The following is a 21,758-nucleotide window of genomic DNA, read 5'->3' on the forward strand; positions in this document are numbered from 1 at the left end:
ACATGTATACAAAGTACTAATTCCCATAGATTTTTATTAAAGTATAAAATTTGGTGTTGTAGTCATACATGTTACACCAAATTTTATATTTCAGTAGAAAATTGGGGGAAGACAGTGCCCTATTAGACAAGTTCCAATCACAGGCAAAGTTTTGAATTGCTTTTTCCCCATAATTATACAGCCAAATGAATAACAAATTTTTACCCTTATGCTGTTCTCATTTGTATAAATTGATATCTATTTTCCTTTTTGAAATGCATGTTTGAGTACATTTATACATGACAATCCCACAGGTGTTGTGCTTATGGTAATTTTATCGTGGAGATCCGTTACACAGAATATTTCTGTTGTTCAGGATGGAGACACAATGGGAATAAAGCTTGTAATATACGTGAGTACTGTAATTAAAAGATTAATCTCTCTCTCTCCACATACATAGACACACTCATTTACACACATCCCCATACCAACCCACCCCAGAGAGAGAGAGAGAGAATGATCTGGAAGTTACAAATTTCTCTGACATACTTCTTGAATATAAATTGAATAAAGGGGTTTCTTAGAATTGAAAAAATAACGAAATATCCATGTAACAAATAGTCTAAATAAGTTGCTATTTTTTTTTTATTTTATTTGTATTAAAGCTATCTGTCGTGGTGACTGTGGGGGCGCCGTAAGAGGCACATGCATAGCGCCAGATGTGTGTGAATGTAATGCAGATTACACGGGAAAATATTGTTCTGATAGTAAGTTTCATTGTTTTTTTTAAAAAGATATCTTTTTTTTTCTTCTTGAAAATCTTGGTTTGTATTCAATGGAAGTTTAGCAAGCGTCAAACTGTTTGCATAATTTATATAATTTTCGCACCCGGTAAGATCTCTACCAAAAACTCACAATTCGTGTTCATTTGGATTCAAGTTGGTCATTAATTGAAAAATTATAATACCTATTAAAACTTTATCACTCCTGGACACCAAGCAGGCACGTGTGCACATGCAACTGTTTGTATACTTATGATGAGCATTTTTGCCCTCTACTAGAATCTTCTAGATTTTGTTTTCAGACATCAGGATAAGGATTGGACTTTTTGATTATATAATACGCTTGAAAATTGACACCATTTCTCAGATGACATCTTGCAGGCAAACAGTTTCTATAATTACATGTATAAGGAGCAATAAAATTTATTTCACTGCAATCAAGTTTAAGTATTTAGTAGAATATTCATTATACTTTTGAAAATATCTACTCATAATGAGAAGTAAGCCTACTACACAGATTGTAAACTTATCCCTAGAGGCTGGTTTCAGACCCTATGCTTATTTAATTATGTTTCAAAAATACACAAAAGATTTTAATATAATTACTTCTGAATATTTTGAAAGCAAACTTACATATGATGAGTATAAGTCCTTTACCAAACTCCAAATTTTTCAAGAGCTCAAGACCCTGTGTTGGATTTATTTGACTATATATTAGAATATATACTGTATATATCTTTGAAAATTTTCTTTTTTCTTAAAAACGCTATACGTAAGGAAATGGACAGAAAGATCTCTATCAATTAAGAAATGATCAAATAGGTCTCAAGTTCCAGTGCAAGGTGAGGTTGAGTTAGTCATACAATGTACATGTAGTTGGGAACCACCATAATCAAGTGACTTATGGAGCCTATAGGCCTCTTCTTTCTTATTTGAAATCTACTGTTCACAGATTTTTCTTTTCTTAAAAATTTCTAGTTGCCGAATGTTCGAGTCTGCGTCCTTGCTATCCGGGTTACTGTGTTGGTAGCAACTGTCGGTGTACAAACAACTTTTATCCAACAGGAGGCACGAGCACAGAAAACTGCCTTAGCTGTATGTTTACAAATGTCTTTATAATTTATTTTACTTTCAATTATATTCTTGACTGTCAAGTACATTAATTTTATGGATAATATGTGCACGAATTTTAGCACAGGTTTTTAATTTGTTATATTTACATTTGCTGTGTTTTTCTACAAGGCCAACTGTGAAATTGATTTGAATGCCAATTTCGTGTATACTCACGCGTAGAAATACACACGGAGAAACTGGCGTTAGTGACGTCACATTAAGCTACAGAGATATTAATGAAAATGTAACGATATAGGGCAGCGGATAATTCAAACATTTTTTGGTGTTTTTGAACATGTAAAATGTAAATATAAGGGATGTTTTTAAGTTAAGTGTGAATTATTGGTGTGTAAATCACACAGACTTGCACGTAGGCATATTTTTCATTAAGTGCTAGCACGCTTCATGAAATATGCCTACCTGATAAGTCTGTTTGATTTACACACCAGTAACTCACACAGAACTTAAAAACATTCCTTAAACATATTGCTTGCCAATCGAGAACTATCACTAAAATCTAACTTTACTTGAGTTACGATCTTGAACGGCATGGTAGCCAGTGTTCATTTATAAATTTATTCATTTATACAGTGTGTTCAGTACTTTTTATGGCCGGTTGCGCTCCTCGGATTAAAACCTTCGATCAATGATTCTGGGTTTTAATCCAAGTTTATGCATTGCACTAGGGTAAGGCTTCGCTGAGTACGATTGCGAACGCAGTCATGTCCATGTATTCGAAATAAAACATTAAGTGCTCTTCATTTTACATAAAATCATATTTAAACGGATACTAGTACATGTACATATGAATTAGTTCACTTACATATATATATATCATTGTGACAAAATTTTGAAAAATAGATACAAACTTACGTCATTTCCTGCTCTTGTAGATCCAACAGGCGAAATATATGAACCAGTCATCGAGCAAAGCACTGTAAAACTTGGATACTACCATCAAGTGAAACAGATGATAATGTACAACATGACCATTGATTCAGCAATGAGTCCGGAAAATGTTGAGACATTTTGGACAAATCGAAGGGATTTTAATAGACTCGACTTTACCTTTCAGTCTATTTATAGTCCTGATGCACTGGATCTGCCAATTCAACCGAGTTATGTTCAATACTTTCAACTCGGTGTCACAGAGGCCGATATTTCTGTCATAGTAACGAATTTAACTAGTGGAAGTGAGTTGAAATACTTATTTTATATTTCACATACCTACATAGTAACTTGTAATTTTTTCACTGTTAAGAGTAGTTCATTTGTGCTCAAAAATTATAAACTAACAAAGGAAGTAAGTTTTCAGGAAAAAAGAATTTTTATGCCCCCGTATCGAAGATTCGGGGTATATAGTTTTTGCCCTGTCTGTCCGGCTGTCTGTTTGTCCTCAAAAACTTTAACATTGCTCATTACTTTTGATTGGTTGAAGCTATGGCTTTCATATTTCACATGTGTATTCCTTGTGGCAAGGCCTTTCTTTTGGTACCATCATATTTGACCTTTTGACCTTGACCTTGGAGTTTGACCCAATTTTACAAAATTTTAGCCAACTTGAACCTTGGCCATAACAATTGTCTTTTAAATCAAGTTCACTGGCATATATCGAGATGTGAATGAAAGTAAAGTAACTATAATTGTTAATTTCATAAAACGTTGTTGATATATCTAAATGTTGAGTCTAAGGTTACAGCAAGTGTTTGTTCTTCTCATGTAGAAGTCTTTGAATAAATTGTGCTTTATAGGAATAAAACAACAGGTCGGCTAATAAAGGAGGAAAATTAGGGCCCATCTGATACCCAACAGTTTGTTGCAAGACCTGGTCTCCGAACACTATATCAATGTTGTCAATGAGGAACTTCAGCAACCTATTAATATCAAATTCAGAGCACATTCGTTTAGAATGAGATTGATTTTTAACAAATTAATTTTGTTGATGACCAATCTCAAACACAAAATTTTCCGAGTTTCTCTTTCAGGTCACCTGAGTCACTCAGGTGACCTATTGGTATCCTTTTATTCAGCCGTCGTTCGTCGTCCATCGGTTATAAAATTTTGAACATATTCAGCTTCTTCTCATAAACAGCTGAACCAATTTCAATAATTTTGGTATAAAGCATCAATTGGCAAAGGGTGACAAAAATTGTGAATTTCATGCCCTAACAAAAAAATACTATAGTTACGTGTAACTATAGTTAACTATAGTAAATCAAAGTTTCAAAGTTATCACTTTAGTAAATCAAAGTTTTCAAAGTTATCACTATAGTGTCAAAGTGATCACTATAGTAAATCAAAGTTTTCATAGTGTCAAAGTTATCATTTTGGTAAATCAAAGTTTTCATAGTGATCACTATAGTAAATCATAGTGTCAAAGTTAACACTGTAGTTTTCATAGTGTCAAAGTTAACACTATAGTTAACTATAGTAAACTATAGTTAACTATAGTAAACTCTATCTGGTCCCTGCCAACCTGGGGCCTGAGAGATTGGGCCAAAACCATCAAAATTATTGCAATTTTCAAAAATCTTCTTTATCCCTGGACATCAAGCGGTCAAACTATTGCGATGATTATAATAAGAAAAGAGTACTTTACGAAAATTCTGAAATTCATGACCCTAGAGTCAGGATTCCCGGAGATAGGGTGGGATAATATTAATGGTATAGTGAAAATGCATTATTTCTTTGATAAATTCCTCTACCCCTGTATAGTTAACACATAGCTACATGTAAGTGCATGGTTATGATAAGTAAGGGTGCTTCTTTCAAAATTTTGAAACTCATGGCCCCTGGGTCATGCGATCAGTGCAGCCATAGGGTGCATGGAGCTGTATTGATTATAATGGGAAAAATGGATATTCTTCGAAAATCTTCTTCATAGCCCTAGGGTCTTGTCTCTGGTGTAAGGGTTAATATAGAAAAAAATATATTCATTCTTTGAACGTTTTCTTCTCTGTTCCTAGGAATTTAATAGATAAACATAGTGCAAAGTTATGATAAGCAAGGTTGCCTTTTCTAAAATTGTGAAATTCATGGCCTTTGAGTCAGGGACGTTGGTGTTAGGGTGGGGCCAAATTGATTATATAGTGAAAATGAATTATCGCTTTGAAAATCTTCTCTGCCCCTGAGTATAAAGCAGATAAGCTAAGAAAGATATCATAACACCAAAAAGAGATGTTATATCATTGAAACACAATCTAATAAAATAAAAACCGCAATTGACATATATTAAAATTATTGATGAATCCTTAAAAAACACAATTCAGTTTCTGCATGTACTACTTGCCTATACATAAACACAGTTTAATAATTATACAAATTACAAATTAACTACAATTGATTGGACGTAGATATAGACAGATTAAAGGATACTTTCGGTAAATATAAGATAGGAAAAATAATTTATTTGAACTCAGAAAGATTCACAAGTTCTGACCAAGAATCGAATTCAAGTCAGACTTCCTTCTGGTTATTTCTTAGCTCATTGACCGTTATCAGCTCAACTCTTTGAAATAGTGTAATAGAAATTTAAAAAAAAAAACCAAACGTTTTCGAATGAACTTTTATAACCCCAAAAGTTTTCTTATTCACTGTGATCATATACAATTATATTAGTGTTGTCAACGAGTACCAGGTTAACCGGTTAACCGTCGAACGATGCGAGTATCGGTTAGTAAAACTGCTATTCGGTTACCCGGATAAAAATACATTACATAGTAAATACGTAGAAAATAAATGTTACATTGTTTATAAATATATAATAACACATTTCCGTAATTTATTATTTACCGTTAGACTTGATCTAGTGGTTCACAAATGGCATTGATTTGTTTTGATTAGTTTTCACAGTTTATATAATTGACAGCTTTGATTGCCAGGGGTATAAAAGTTTAGAAGACCTGAGTTATAATTAATCATTTACACCTGTGTTAGTCAAAGGAACATAATTTAATAAGATGCCGCAGCAGACATATAAAGCTTGGAAGTATTTGAATATAACAGCTGATTCGAGATCTGTAAAAATTAAATTATTTGAATCGGAGTTATTGTATACGAGTGGACCTACAAACATGTTAAAAATCAACGAAGATTAAAACATTTTTCGGAAACCAGCGATTTACTGGACACTCTATAAATCAACCAGTAATTGCGGGTATTTTAATTCTCCTTGATCGCGACAAATATCAGGGGCTGAAAAGGAACACGTAGCGAGAGTCATTGTGAAATGGTGATTGACGACTATATATCTGTCTTCTTCGTGTGTTGATAAAATTATTTGCTTAATTAAACAAAAACAAACTGTCCGTTTCGAGTGACATCTAAAATCATTTAATCAAAAATTCTTTGAAGATAATTGGTGTGTGTTTGAGTTTTTAATTGTAAATATAGTCCATATACAGTACATTTGTTTTATTTTTATCGATAGGTAAAGGATAAGATAAATAATAGATGTATGGTAACTGTAACGAAAAATCATCCGAGTAACCGGGTACTCGATCGGAACAGTAAGCGAGTAACCGGTTACTAAAAATCGTCCGATTTGACAACACTTAATTATATATATCATATGACTTCAGAACCCAACACTGCACAATTCTCCTATCAAGGTATACCTACGATGGTATTATTCATGGGCTCAGTCCCTCTAGACACTACAGGAGATGTACTTCATGGAAGTAAATATATTGTGTATCTCGTAATTTATACAGTATATGTGATGTATAAACTTTTTAATGTATAGTTAACCTTAAATTCTGAATAACTTCTCCCACCTTAATCCCATACACCAAAACTTAAACTTATTTGTAAAGAATAGCACGGTCCTCTGTGCTGCAATGATTTTGCATTTCGTTTCAAATCTTAGTACCCTTTATGGGATTGATTGGTTTATTTTGATCAATGTCATTACAAAACAGGTTATGAAATTATAATTCATTGTACCAACTTCAACATCCAATATATTCTATCAAGATAATTATATATAGTTCACGAAATTAAAATCTCTTTGTTTTATATCCAGTCATTGTATTTGGTGCACCATTAATGTCCATCCTGATTTAATAAACGTTTATTTTATTTTACTATTTATACATTTGTGGTATCTCTCTATTATATAAACATACAGAGAGCAAATATCTTCATATCTGTATGACGTTTTTCGAAGGTCATAGGTTATTACCTGACCTAATCACTCCATGCAGTAATATCTAAATAAAAAGACTTACTCTATTAGCAATATAGCATGCTTTTCATGTATAAAAATGTACAAAATACGCAAGTAAGATACATGTAATAATCATTTTATTTACAATGTAAACAAGTATTTAATAAGTTGTTGATCGATTTTACATAGAGAATAGAAAACAAACTACGTGTTAGGCTATAAGTTTCATGTCTGAGCTGCAGTCTCAACGTTTACCCTAATTTTTCTTGTAGACCTCTGAATGCTATAAGTTTTTTTCATTAAACTTTATTCACGATAAATTTGAAAATCTGTTGGAAATTAAATATCAGTGTAATGCAATCACGCCACAAATAGCTGACAAACACTTTGGAAGTTCGGTAGGCACACCTCCATCATCGAGATCGTCGTCTTAACAATGTAAGCTGTCGCAGTGTCTCCGTGTCAACATCATAATAAATATGCCTGAAATCGTGGATTTTATGCTTCTGATCAAATTTTATACTTGATTTCAAGTTTACTGGTCCGGAAAAGTGTCTCCATCCATCCCTTTTCGACCAAAATTCCTCCGACTTATTATTATCAAACATCGGACGTGTTTCTTGTGTGTGTGTGTGTGTGTGTGTGTGTGTGTGTGTGTGTGTGTTTACATCGAATACGGGTTCTCATGAATACAAAAATTCCCAGACACCAATATATGTCTCACTAACTCACAATATATGCTCACTATAATTGATCACAAGTAGCCCTTCACAGAATATTCCCTTCAAAACAGAATCCTTTCAAGCTTTGTCAGATGAATTTGATTTGAAGCGTAACCGCTTTTCAAGCCGATTTACACCTTGCGTAATTTGTCAAAATCTACGAAGAACAATCAGTGCAACAATTATATTCGATTAAATTCTATTGTCCGTCTCAAATGTAAATATAAGTAATAAAAACAAGTTTAAAAACTTCACTGGGAAATGAAGTGGTTCGGCACGTGATCAAATCTTCTGAGAAGGCTTTCGGCCTTCAAAGGATTTGATCACGTGACTGACCCACTTCAGTTTTTAAACTTGTTATTTATTTCTTAAATGATAAGTAAGTTCACGATTAATAACTCAAATGACTTTGATACGCATAGGAATATATATATTCTAAGTCTAAAATGTTCATAAATGTTCAAATGAAATATCCGCGTTCTAAAACCTTTGGTTTAACTCTGTTTAGGTAAATACAACAAAAAGTTAACTTGTTCGGGAATCAGTAGAGATGATCCTGAAAATAAAGAACTATTTCGCTGTGATGATAGTATTGACAATTTCAACACTCGATTCGACTCCGGAGACACGTAAGTATTCTACAGCCGACATACCGTAAATCTGGAAATTTTTGGTGTAGATAAGTTTTCAGCAAATTTGCGCATGCATTGCATTCGCAAAAATATTTTTCTTAAATATAAATCAACAACAAAAAAGTTTTTATCTAAAGATTACTTACAGATTACATCGTTATACATATTTTATGTACATGTGTGATTTATGAAAATGTTATGAAAACTTTCAACACTTTGGATGATTTATCTTTTCTAATATTTTTATCTGAATATTGAACGTTGGCGTAGTTTATTGTTGTATGTTTATTTGTAATTTATTGTATGTATATGCGTAACTTACAAACGTTTAAGAAAACTGTAAGAGCTGTTCAAACGACGGTTTGCAAAAATTTTAAACGTAAAAATGAATCAACAGACTTTTGACCTAGATTCGCAAAAATAAATGGCGTAAAAATTTCCAGATTTACGGCATGTAATCTGCATATTTACCAAATGTTATATAAATCAATTGTACAGAACAAGATATGGTTTTTGTCTTCAGATATAAAGTAACATTTAGAGCAAAAAATGGTGGATTTAGAGTTCTCAGGAACGGAGACAAACAATATTACCAGGGCAGAGAAGCAAGAAAAATAATAGAAATAAAATTTGACACAGACACGCCATATCATTGCTCTGAGAAAAACGAGTGCAGTGATTCTACTTCCACAATGATGCATATTACTAAAGATGTCACAGACGTAAGAATCATCAAACACATTTTTTCAACAGGGATCAATCAATCAACAGGGATCAAATCTAATTCTTTGTGTATTTATATGTAATATTTGTAAACTTCTTTCTCGTTCTTTTGATTTGTTATATGTGATTCTATAGTCTTAGAACAAAATGGATGTACGAAGTGAAACGTTTCGAAGAGAGACTCTCCATTGTTTGAAATATTTCAATTTTTGTTTTTAGACTGACATCAGAATCAGGTGGAAGGGATGGAAAGATCAGCTATCCACAATTGCTCGATACGCTTTAGAGGTTTTTAAGTTGCAACCTGATGGGGAGGGTAATTTGAAAGAGCCTTACACTGATCTAATTCCAAACCCGGTCCCTCTGATCATAACAGAATTCCCCGAAACTACAGAGGGTGCCGAGCACACGTTTTCATACAGACCGAAGGATCCTGGTGTTTATTCTTGGATATTAGAGGCGAATGACAAAGCCAACAATTCGGCCTACACCAGACGGTTTGTTATTTATGATCCAGTATCAACTGTAACTTCAGACTCTTCTCACAGGCTCTATGCCACCTCTGGTAACCCAAGATCAGATTATAACTGGCAAATTCAAAACCCTAAAACTATATCCCTCACGTGGAAAGACCATTTTGTGAATACTCTTCACGAAGAGGGCCAATTTTTGAACCGCATCAGACACTTTCCAGATTCTTTAAGCGATGGGGGTATTCGTAATGGCTATAAAACTATCCCTGACAAATATGATGATCTAGAAGGAAAAAGAACTAGGAACGCTATAATTAATAAACGAGGGATTGTAAAATACGATGTTGCCTATTATATTGGGAGAAACCAGCTGAATCCTCCGTCTTATCAAAATCAAAGTATTGCTGAATCTTCTATTAATATTTCCTTAAGTCAAGAACTTAGGGATGGGGATTCTGTTAGTGTTTGGGTAAAGGCTTATGACATACTTGGAAAATCCAAAGTTGAAAGGATCCTTGTTCATTATGATTCTTCGCCACCCACTGCGCAAGATCCTACTCTGCAGAAAAATATTGGCGAAAACAAAATGGATTTTTCAAGCAGGTTGGATACTTTGTTTAATGTAATTGACGGTAAAAGATTTTCTACACGTTTTCATTGATTTTCATATAACATTTTTATTCTCATGCAGACTTCAGATCCTTGGTGCTACTGATCCAAATAGTGGTGTTAATAGAATCAAGTATCGCTTCTACGCCAAATCAACTGGGGCTTTGATAAATAACAGAGAGTATGAATATAAAAATCCAGTGAGAGTAGGTTGATAATTTTTTTTAAAGGATAGTATAGTCTTAAATGTTCATTTTTTGAGCATGATGTACCCAAAATCAAATTTAATTTAGATGATCTGTGGAGTGTCTATTGGAACTTAACTAGAATGTATCATTAAGTTGAAAGGAGGTTTTGCTCTGTTGCAGGTTTTAAGACTGAATTTTTAAAACAATTTTTATCTTTGTAGGATGTCAATTATTGTAATAGGTTTCCTTGTGATGAAAATCTTCCAAGTGGTAACTCATTCGGCAGAACCATCCAGTTAGACTTTGACAATTGCCATGCAATGAATGTTAGCAATGTTGCAACAGAAACCGTTACTATGCAGTTAGATATATACAATTCCGCAGGACTTTTCATCCAAAAGAGTATTGAAGTAAGAGAAATACTATCATTACCTTTCTTCCTACTACATTAATGATATTTAAGAAAAATAGGTATGCTAAATTTTTTTTTCTGATAATGATGTTAAAAAGGTATCTAACACTGAAATGATGTTTCAGATTTATAATCTTACTACACTCCGGGGAGTCAACGATTGTAAGTATACCCCCAAAACACATTATCTCTTTGTCTAGTAAACCATGTGATTATTTTCTATATATACATACAGTGAACGGGAAGCTTTTAATATGTTTCTTTAGATTTCGGTCCCATGAACGTAAGAATTGCAGAAGTCGTATCTCCTACCAGTATAAAAATAATGTGGGAGCAAGCACCCAGTTGTTATAACATACAGGGAATCAACTTTACGTACACCAAAGGTAAGCGCGGAATTAAAGATGATGTTTACTCAGATGACAAAGAAAAATTTCACTGATAGGAATGAAAATCCACGTTTTGTAGACCTATAATTGTAGTGTTTATTCACTTTTAAATAACTACGTCAAAGACCTATTTTCCATACTACTGGTCCCTAAGTATTTCTTATACAATAACTCTATTTCTTACATTATGACCAAGATTTTCTTTATTAACAAAATAAAACAAGCAACAAAACTCTTTGGACGATTAAATATAATAGAAATGAAATAATGTTGCTAAAAATAATTACTGTAAAGTCAAATATTTTCGTGGGGTCGAATTTTTTTGAGGTTTGAGCACCAACAATTGGTTTGCAGGGATTTGATTCTGAAGTTTGATAGGTTTTAAGTAGTTATAAATATAGAAAAAATTACATTTTAGGGTAGACATTCGAGGGTCTTTTCGTATTTGAAAACAACGAAAATTAAACCCTCGCGAAAATTAGTGAATTCACAGTACAGAATTAGACTTTGAACAATAAACGTTTTTTACCCATTTTTAATCTAACGAAAATCCGAATGATGGGAAATACAAACTATTTAAATTTTAAAGCCTCAGTTTACTTTCATAGCCCTAGGGCTTATTCTGCTAGTACTAAAGGATGATTCTCTATAAGGTCATTCTCCGGCCTACGATAAAATCACTTAAAAATGGGATTTTATATAACTTAAATCATTCCATTTTATGATTCTGGTGTTTGTTTTTCAACATCGATCACCTACGTCACGTGATTTAGAAATAACAAATGGTGGTCAAGTTATGAAAAATTGGGGGTAGGTCTATAAACATCAGTTTTCTATGCATGTTTCTAAATTTAAATTATCAAACATTGTTTATTTCTGTCGGACATATATCAAATTAAAGTAATGAATACAAAGATTGTTTCATTTAAGGATTAGGATAATTTTTTTATGACGTGAATTTTGATGCATTCATATTTTGCATATATTGAATGTAAATCTTTACAAAATGCACCCCATATGATGTTGAAAAATGTTTAATTATCATTTAATTCAAAAGTATTATTTCATTTAAGTTTTATTTGTAATTTTGTATTGTTTTATAGATGTGCTACCTATTTTACGCATGAAATACTCATATAAGAAATATGGTTTCGAAGTATCTATTGAACTTACACAGTTGTGTATCAATTGTTGAAAACATTGAAGGACTTTTGTTTGCGATTGACTAAAAATTGAGTTGGCATTAATAAAATAGATTCTAAATTAACAAAAAGTAAAGATTCCATTAATGTACAGGATTAAAATATTAATGCAAGTACATGTTGATTAATCATATGAGTAGTGAGTATATAAAACAAAGAACGGCTGTATTGAAAATATATACTGGAACGTAAAATGAGTTAAATTCGTAAGAATTGCTTTGATTTCATTTTATTTCGCATGTATAACAATATATTTAATTAAAAATGCTATCTAAAATATAATACACAAATGTATATATAAAAGTCAAGTCTCTGCCGCCCCCCCCCCTCCCTTTTCTCCATAAAAACGGGGAAGATTTTCAACAGCTTCTTTCACTATGCATATCAAAAGTTTTAGTATATCCATGGACTAACATCCCAGGTACAAAATGGATCCTAAGGGTTTGACGGGGGTTGAACTCTTGAGGCCCAAGGGTTCAATTCTCGTTCCCAGTGCCGCGTCAAAAACTAAAGCATTTAACGCGGCTAGTGGTTGTTCTTTGCTAAGTCTTTGGCGTTAAAAGTAAAAGTCATGGGTCTTTTGGATATTACCTTAGAAAAGGAGGTCGTGTTAATGATGAAACCATGCATAAATCAAAATTGTGACACTTCACCTACAGCGGATAGTCTCTTTATTTGGGTGAAAAATTCTAAAATGGCGTAAAGCAACATTCAATTATCAATCAGTGTAAACTTAGGAAACTCCTCTCCCCTTGGAATTTCATTTATTCAGACAGAACTGCTGTTCTTGTAGCTAATAATGCTACCAAACATATGTGTTGCTTCCTGAAATCCAAATAGATTGAGTCCTCTCAACACCCAGATAACACAAAATATTTGGATCTTATGTCACTCATACGGAAAAATATGAGGGCCCTTCTGAAAGGTTTAGACGAGAATTCCCATTATGAAACCACCCCATCAGTAATTCCCTAAGTTATATGTGTACCTATAGAAAAATAAGTTAATAACACAAATAGCAAATGTAGCTTCCCACTTTACCACTTCTGGTACTAACAGATATGCGGTACTCCTAATGAATAAATTCAAAAATGTAGCATAAATAAACTAAACTATAATAATAAAAAAAATATTAATTATAATAAAAACATATTCACACCTGAATATGTAAAAAAAGTTTTTTTTCTTTATTTCTAGCAGACAGTGCAATGAAAGTTGTCATAAATTGCATTTTCATAACTTCCAGTCTTTCCAGTTCTTTGATTTTAGATTTTTTTTTGTAAGAAACTGACATTTTTCGAGTAAAAATGCACTTATGAAAAATGACTCATATTTTTTTGTTTGTTCAACAGAAACATGTGATCTGACTGAAAGTTAAGAACATGAAATAATCCGCATAAGCTGATAGCCTTCATTTTCATTTATTAGATTTTCCTGCAAGGATCGAAAAAATGAAGCGAAAAGTGTTTATTTACATGTCATAACCACCTTAAACCAATTTCATAATCTGGTAGTCACTTTTTATGTTTATAAGAAATTTACATGTAAATTTTGGTATTGGTTTAAAGTGGTTATGACGAGTTGCATAACACACGCACCTTCTTCAGTTTTCCCATTACCCTAATGCTAGTACGGACTGATAGTACATTACTTTAGACCCTATATCATAACAAATACTTTTGTAGCATTAACCAATCAACATTTATCATTAAATTGGGATCATTCGCCTACTGATTCATGCAGTTTTAAAAGGAAAAATACTACTTGAAAATTTGAAGTCATTGTAGGCAGCAAAACGGCCTTGTAGAGAATGGTCCTTTAATATATGAGGTTAATGATCAAATTCTTGAGACATGATATCTGGAATGGCTTTTGTTTATTTGTTTGATATTCTTCATTGTATTCTTTTCAGTTATTTGAAATAATACATAAGCTATAACATACATAATATTTGCAAAATGGTATTTAACGTAGGTCGCGGGTTTGCTGACGTCGTTAAAACTGGGTACGCAATTTATATGATTTGGGCGACTTTCTTGTGCACATTTGATTATGACGTCACAATGAAAAAGAAATCTGCGATGATTTTTGTTTCAGTATATCATTATTTAGCTATAACTTTTCTTGGAATTAGTAGTTTAGTGTTATATTATTTAAGCAACAACTTATCACAAATAATGAAGGCTTTTTACGATTTGTATAGTCGATACAATACTTAGGTAAAACTTTTGTTGGAATTGGTAATTTAGTGAAGAAGGCTTATTACAATTCGAATGATCGACACTTGAAATATTAAAAAAAGTTTAATTATTTGTTATCAATCGCATCTTCTCGGGCCTTTCTTCCAAGCTTGGAAAAACAAGTGGTTGTTTTTCGGCTTGTCGGAAAGGCCCGAGAAATTGCGATTGATTTGTTTTCACTTGGTATCGCAAAACGATATGGACACAAGGTTCAACTGACCTTTTCTTCCTTTGATCGTATTTGAATCATCGGTTTGTTTTATTAAGAAAGAAACCATTATTTAAAAAAAAAATCGCAAATACACCTGTTACATCAAAAGATTAAACTTTATTTTTAAAGAGGATATTTTTTAAAAATATATATATAAATGTACAAGTTTAAATTAAATACTGCTAAGGTACGATGAAACATTAAGACAATTTTTTAGCGACACGGACCTCCTGTTAGGGGACAATATTTGATTCTGAGGGAGAAGGGGGGGGGGGTGTGGTGGAAAATTTTACCGAGTCAGATTGTTTTATTTTCATGTCGGTGAAGGACAGATTATTTATTTCCAAAAAAAATAAGGACAGATTATTTATTTCTTCTTCACTGAAAAAAGTCTGACAAGCATAAAAAAAAGAAAGAAAAACATAAAAGTTGAAAACTCCCTTGGGGGGGGGGGGGGAGGGGGGGTTGCTAGAACTAGTCTTGGACAGATTATTTATTTTCTTGCCCAGTCGAGGACAGATTATTTATATTCAACATTTTCGAGGACAGATTATTTATTTCCAAAATCTGTAAGCCCCCCCACCCCCCTGAAATGATCGTCCCCTAAGCAACAGCTTGCAATGCTGTTACCTAAAGATTTGATTCGCTACTTTGCTTTCCATGTCCAACAAGTAGAATTAATGTTCTAAAAAACTGGCTGTTGATTACATCAGATAAAATTAATTTTTAAATCCTCCTCCCATTTACCCCACTGAAAATGTGATATTTAAAAATAAATATTTTGTTTAAATATATACTGAAAATATATTGTATTTAGCCCGGACGATATTTGGCAGAAATTCGTAGATTTGAGCGCTTTGCTGAATGGTCTAAATAAAATCATTTTATATACTTGAATTACTTGAATGAAAGAATACCGTTTTCCGCCAGCACGCTGGAAAAGAAAAATACCTAGCCAAATGTAAGGATACGTCTAATCTACGAGAGAAAAAAAAAGCAAAACAAAACAAAAAGAAAAGAAACGGTAAGAAAACAACAGATAAAGAAAGTAAATTGGAAGAAAGAAAGTAAAGGATTGATTGTTGTTTTACGTCCTTTGCGAGAATTTTCACTAATATAAGACGTACAAAAACCCTAATCTGAAGAGAAACATGTATAATAATCATTTCATTGATTTTGAATTATTATGATACGATTCACGGGTCACTTAAAAGCAGATAGACGTGAATTTCTTTTTTATAAAAATTATTTTAGCTTATTTTTCTGCACTGAATACCGGATAAATATTCACGACGTCAAGCATGACGTCGCGATATTTTATGACGTCGTTCTTAAAAATGTTACATTTTGCGATATAAAAGCAATTATCCACGTTTAAATTACGCGAAAACTAACCCGAAGACATATTAATTTTTTCGCATTGATTTATTTCAAATCAATTCTTTGTTAAAATACCAAAGGGAAAACAATTTCGTCTGCACCATTTAAAAGTTATTGATATTTTTTGAAACAAAATCTTGCCTCAAAATGAGCCGAAAACGACGTTTTTCTTATATAATTCAATAGAATAATGTCGAAAATGTAACGACAACAATGGCATGTTTGGGATTTAATTACACAAAAACGATGCAGACGAATTTGATAAAATTTGCAGAGAATATAAAACGAAGGTAGAGGATTCACATAACTGATTTACATGGTATGTTTTCGGACAATTTTAAATAGCCTGCAAACCCGCGACCTACGTTAAATACACAAAGAATCCTAACTTGCGGAGTAATATCAGAAGAAAAAAATTGTAAAATAATGAAAAATTGTAAATTAGCCCAAATTTCATCTACATCACCGTAAATAACATTGTCCTTGCATATTTTCTTCAATTAATTAATATTATTTTTTTAAATATTGATATTGATTTATTACATGGTAAATTTTGTCCATTTATTGAAGATATTGTACGTAATACAAATCTGAAATCCCTGTGAAATTGTATTCCTTAATTCAAATTTATGACTTTATCAGCTTGAAGTGCTTTATGAATGGAGAATGTTTCTTGTTTTTCTTACAAAGCTTACTATCATTTCTTAGCAGCATTTAATTCTTTTTTTCAGCTGACGGGACGGACGAGAAGGCTTTCCTTATCCATAAAAACAATCCCTGGCATACAATGAGTAACTTGGAACCGGGTGCAAAATACATTATCAGACTTTATACATTGTATGGTGATGATGAGAGCAACCCAATAAGAAGTGAAGCTACCTTATTTTCGAGTATGTTCTCGAGAGGTTTTTTTTTTTGTTTTCTTTTGGGATGCTCGCTCATCTATGGCACCTGATCCCACCTCTGATGTTTTTGAGGTCCGTGTTTGCTCTGCTCCCGATTTGTATTGTCCAAATGGACTTTGAGCTGGAATAATGTTCCTTATCTACCATATTTCATTTCATCCAGTATGAATATTTTGCTGTTATTACAAAAAAAACTAATGGTGTAATTGTATATGTCTTTTTTAATGCGAATTTTTTAGTCGTTCCAATACTAGTTGTAAAAGTTAACAGTATTTGCCCATGTTTGGTCATAGACCTGATAAAGATATACGCTGTGGTGTAAGGTATATACAGCGCTGCTATATAGCTTGAGAAACGGTTTCAATGAAAATCTTCTATTTAAAAAAAGTTACTGCAAACATCTATAATATAGCACGCATCAAACGGTCTAAAAATGTACATAGCAAGTAAAATCATCCTTTTAAGGAAAGATAAAAAGGGAGAAAATCCTGCAACATTTTGAAATATTTTAAGACATGCTATGAGAAATTTCATACACAAATAAGCTATAATCAAGGTCTTACACTTTATTACTTTAAATGATACCCGCTCTCATACGAAAATGCTTTAAAGTGATTTTCTCTAATTCTTTAGCAAATATACCTCAAAGACTAACAGACGAAGGCCCGTCCACAGGTGCAGTTGCTGGTGGAGTTGTTGGTAGGTCTCGTTGCTTTATTACTACATGTATATTGTGAAAATAATTATCTGATGAGTCACAATGCAATATATACTAGTATATAAAATATAGTTACTCGTTAAATTCTATAACTATTTCGCAAAAACAGATTAAGACACAAAAAATAATTATCAAAACACAAAACCGCTGAAAAAATTCGACCAAATCTTATGTGATCTTCCTAAAATTCTCTCTCTCTCTCTCTCTCTCTCTCTCTCTCTCTCTGAGTCACTCTCCATGACCCCAGTCAATTATTCTTCAAAACAATAAAAATGGGAATGAATTTTACTAATGTTTGCAATACAAAGCGTTTCCAATGTGTGAGATCCAATTTGTCACCAGGACAAAAAGGCTTGTCGTGGCATATAATGTCGCCGTGGTCAAAATGTACCGATTGGCGACAATATGTAGAGGGTGACAAAATGTACAAATATCGGCTACATGTATCTCTCTAGCAAATTTTAAAATTCATGACTCAAGAGTTTAAAACACCGAGTTGAGATGACCATAAATTGGAAAAAAAAATTCTCTTTTAGTAAACCTCCTGCTTTTATCTTGGACACCTAGAGTTCAAACTGTTTACAATAATAAAAAATAACAATAGGCCCTTTAAAAAGTGTTTTTTGAAATATTTTACTATCGTGTCAAAGTTTGTACTATAGTAAAAGAGACTATTACTCTAGTAAATCAAAGTATTTTTGCGATGAACATCAGATTCTCATATTTTATGTTCTCCAATTCATACATGAAGGTTTTTGATATAAAATGGAAATATTACTATTAATAGTAAATTTTTGTTAGAGCAAGACGCAGGGAAGGGTAATGCTTAGATTCAAAAATTCTTTTTACTCACAAGTGTGTCAAAAGCTGAACTATAAGAATGAAAGAAACAGACTGTACCAAATAACCAAATTTTATTTTACATTGAGTCAATAGTTCCAGAACCAGGTGAAAGTAGATTATCATAATATTATACAGTATTGAAAAAAAATCACAATACTCGGGTGAACGTTTAGGTCTGTAGACGCACAGTTCTGTATTGTTTGTCGGTTAAAGAAAGATGATTCAGGTGAACTTTGTGGACATTTACCTTAATTTTATTTTAGTTATAACGCAATTCAAAAATCCAATTTTATAATTGATTTTGTTATTATCCGGAACGTATTCTTGTTTTATTTATCACAGTTGAATTCAAATCAGATCAAAGTTTAATTTATTTTTAAGGTGGAATCGTGATAATCATCATACTTGTCTTGATATTTTTGATATTCATGGTAAAAACAAGAAGGATGAGTAACCCAATAGATAGATTTCGATCTTCACCCCAGCAAACCTCTAGTTACATAGATAATGAGTTTGAGCCTATCGGTGGAGTAACAAGAAGGAACAACAGCAGTCTGCCAAAGGCTTATGGTGTAAGTGTATAACATTCTTCTTTCATTAGAAATTTGATCACTCGCACTCTTTGAAAGAAGAGGAATGTTACAATTCTTATGTACATTTGACGAACATCTTATGTACATGTATAATCATTGTTTAATTCTTATGTATTTTCTATTTCTATCGTCCTCTACTGGTTGTCTTTAGTTTTTTTTTTCTTATTTTTTTTTTTAAATTAACAGATTTTTATCATGAGCGGCAGGATTTTAAATCAAAATGAAACTCATTGAATAAAAGTATTCTATTTTATTCTGGGTTTTTTTTTCTCATTTTTTTCCTTTTCTTAAAACATCGAATTCAAGAACGAAGAAATAACAAGATCAGTGCAAATGGAGCATCCCTTCGCTGCACGGTTCTCTTTCTAAACACAATTTCTTACAATTGATATAGTGATATGGTGCATAGAAAGTCGTTAATTACCTAAGGATACCAATACATTACCACTACTTGCTTTTAGTGTTTTTCTCTGTAAGCTATGAAAGCATGAGAACCTTTAATCCGATTTCTGAAGGATTTTTCAGTCTCACAACATGTTACATTTCTCAGATAATCTAATGTAAAGTAATGTAAAGTTTGAAATATATATACAATATGACTCTCAACATTTTACAGAACAGAGCCTACTCTCAAGAATTTGATGACGATGTTTATTACGCTGAAAACGAAACGCCCCTGAGGTACCAAATAATGCGGCATAGAATAACCTTCGAGGAGGAAATTACCCGAGGAAAATTTGCAATCATATACAAAGCCAAGTTTATGAGAGACAGCTCAACTACCGTTGTAGCAAAAACAATGAAAGGTAAAGGGGGTTTTATTTGTAACTGAAGAATTTTCATTATGATAAATTATATATAAGCCCCATGATAAGACTTCCTTGAAAAATCTTGATCTTGATCATATATACCAAGTCTCCTGTTTTTAAAGTGACACCATGACAGAAAAACGAGAAAATCGACAAAGTAGAATTTATGCATGACACATGCAAATTTTGTTCAGTTCTTGAAAGTATTGGGTTTCAGAAAATTACAGGTTTCAGAACCTAAAAAATCTACTTTAATGGAGAAAAATAAAAGTAAAAAAAAATTGTATAACCCAACTCAAAAATATTGCTTCACTTCTTCCTCTTTATTGTACGCATGCGCTGAAAGTTGAAGAATTTACCATGGTTTCAATTCCATAGATATAAATGTCGGATGACCGAGAATTTTTATACAATCTTCAAAAAAGATGACCAGAACTTATTTCTCACTTCTGCTTGCTCCAATTCAATGTTGTTTACAAGTTTCACGCTAAAAATAAAGGACGCGTGACCTTGACATAATTGTGGACATTGACGATAAAACCAAAGCGATAGATACAACATTTGTTTTTCCGGCACTTACAATGTGCTGCTTTTTTCTTGCTTTACAGTGCTGATGAGTTGCCAAAACTTCGCTATATTCATATTTCACATAAATCTTTTGTTTTGTGATACAACTTTCATAAAAGAAACACATGATTTTGACTCATTATGTAACTTTAAGCTCAAATGACCAAGACAAGAACATACAATTGTAAGGTGTCTGTTATCTTTTCGTCTGCCTGTTCTCGTGTATATATGCATGTATATATATATATATATATATATATATATATATATATATATATATATATATATATATATATATATATATATATATATATATATATATATTTGAAATCTATTCCTGCGACAATTTAGTCCAACTTCAATAAAATTTGTACAAGTAGCCAACTTTAAGATACATATAAACCTCTTTATATCGTTTTTTATGGACGGTCTTGGGGCTACATTTTTAGGTTACTAGAACTAGAAATAAAATTCACTGAGAATCTTTCAGAATGCATGATACTCCTCGTGCACGTTTGGTCTGAACGCAATAAAACTTTGTACACATTACACTACGCTAATATACACTGTTCTTTTTATCGTTTTTTAAATCTCATTTAAAAGGTACTCTTTTTACCTTCCCAGTTTTTGATTTTAACAAATACTTGGTAAATAATTGAATTATTCTAAGATACTTGAATCTTTGCAATAATTTGAAAACTAATTACAATTAAAATTTTCTTAAGTAGACTACACTGTCGTGCTTATTTGTATATTCTGATTCCAATGGATGACATTACTTTCATACTAAATTTGGAAACTTTTTGAAGTGTTGTTTCTTATAAATTCTGATCTTAACTACGTAAAAATTCAATTGTTACACAAGTATACTACATTAATACACTCAACAAATCGAACAACTCGTCCACAGTTTTGGTCTGAAAGTTTTGAAATTTGAAACTTAAGTAGACTACATGTAAATACATGTATACCTGACTTTGATTAATGGCGTTTCCTTGTCTACTATAAAGTTGTATATTCTTTCCTTAGATGCCACTCCCTCCTAAGTTTCGGTTTTGATTTCATAAAACGTGGTAAAATTTGTAAAAAAAAAAAAAAAAA

General features: G+C 32.2%; 1 protein-coding gene across 1 annotated transcript in view; it reads left to right on the forward strand.

Moving 5' to 3' along the window:
- The window catches only part of LOC133188884 (uncharacterized), a 32,835-nt gene that overhangs the window by 2,192 nt on the left and 8,885 nt on the right, over window positions 1–21,758 (forward strand). The window contains exons 2-16 of the mRNA XM_061324369.1: window positions 294–391; window positions 645–746; window positions 1,740–1,856; window positions 2,768–3,067; window positions 8,272–8,392; window positions 8,919–9,117; window positions 9,338–10,194; window positions 10,283–10,406; window positions 10,610–10,798; window positions 10,926–10,962; window positions 11,067–11,186; window positions 16,954–17,112; window positions 17,761–17,826; window positions 19,070–19,260; window positions 19,898–20,087. Coding sequence (XP_061180353.1) covers window positions 294–391; window positions 645–746; window positions 1,740–1,856; window positions 2,768–3,067; window positions 8,272–8,392; window positions 8,919–9,117; window positions 9,338–10,194; window positions 10,283–10,406; window positions 10,610–10,798; window positions 10,926–10,962; window positions 11,067–11,186; window positions 16,954–17,112; window positions 17,761–17,826; window positions 19,070–19,260; window positions 19,898–20,087 — 2,870 coding nt within the window. The remainder of the gene's footprint in view (window positions 1–293; window positions 392–644; window positions 747–1,739; window positions 1,857–2,767; window positions 3,068–8,271; window positions 8,393–8,918; window positions 9,118–9,337; window positions 10,195–10,282; window positions 10,407–10,609; window positions 10,799–10,925; window positions 10,963–11,066; window positions 11,187–16,953; window positions 17,113–17,760; window positions 17,827–19,069; window positions 19,261–19,897; window positions 20,088–21,758) is intronic.

The sequence above is a fragment of the Saccostrea echinata genome, unplaced genomic scaffold, assembly GCF_033153115.1.
Source record: "Saccostrea echinata isolate AGI-Se365-2 ecotype Australia unplaced genomic scaffold, CSIRO_AGI_Sech_v1 ptg000016l, whole genome shotgun sequence".
In the NCBI taxonomy this organism is placed as follows: domain Eukaryota; kingdom Metazoa; phylum Mollusca; class Bivalvia; order Ostreida; family Ostreidae; genus Saccostrea; species Saccostrea echinata.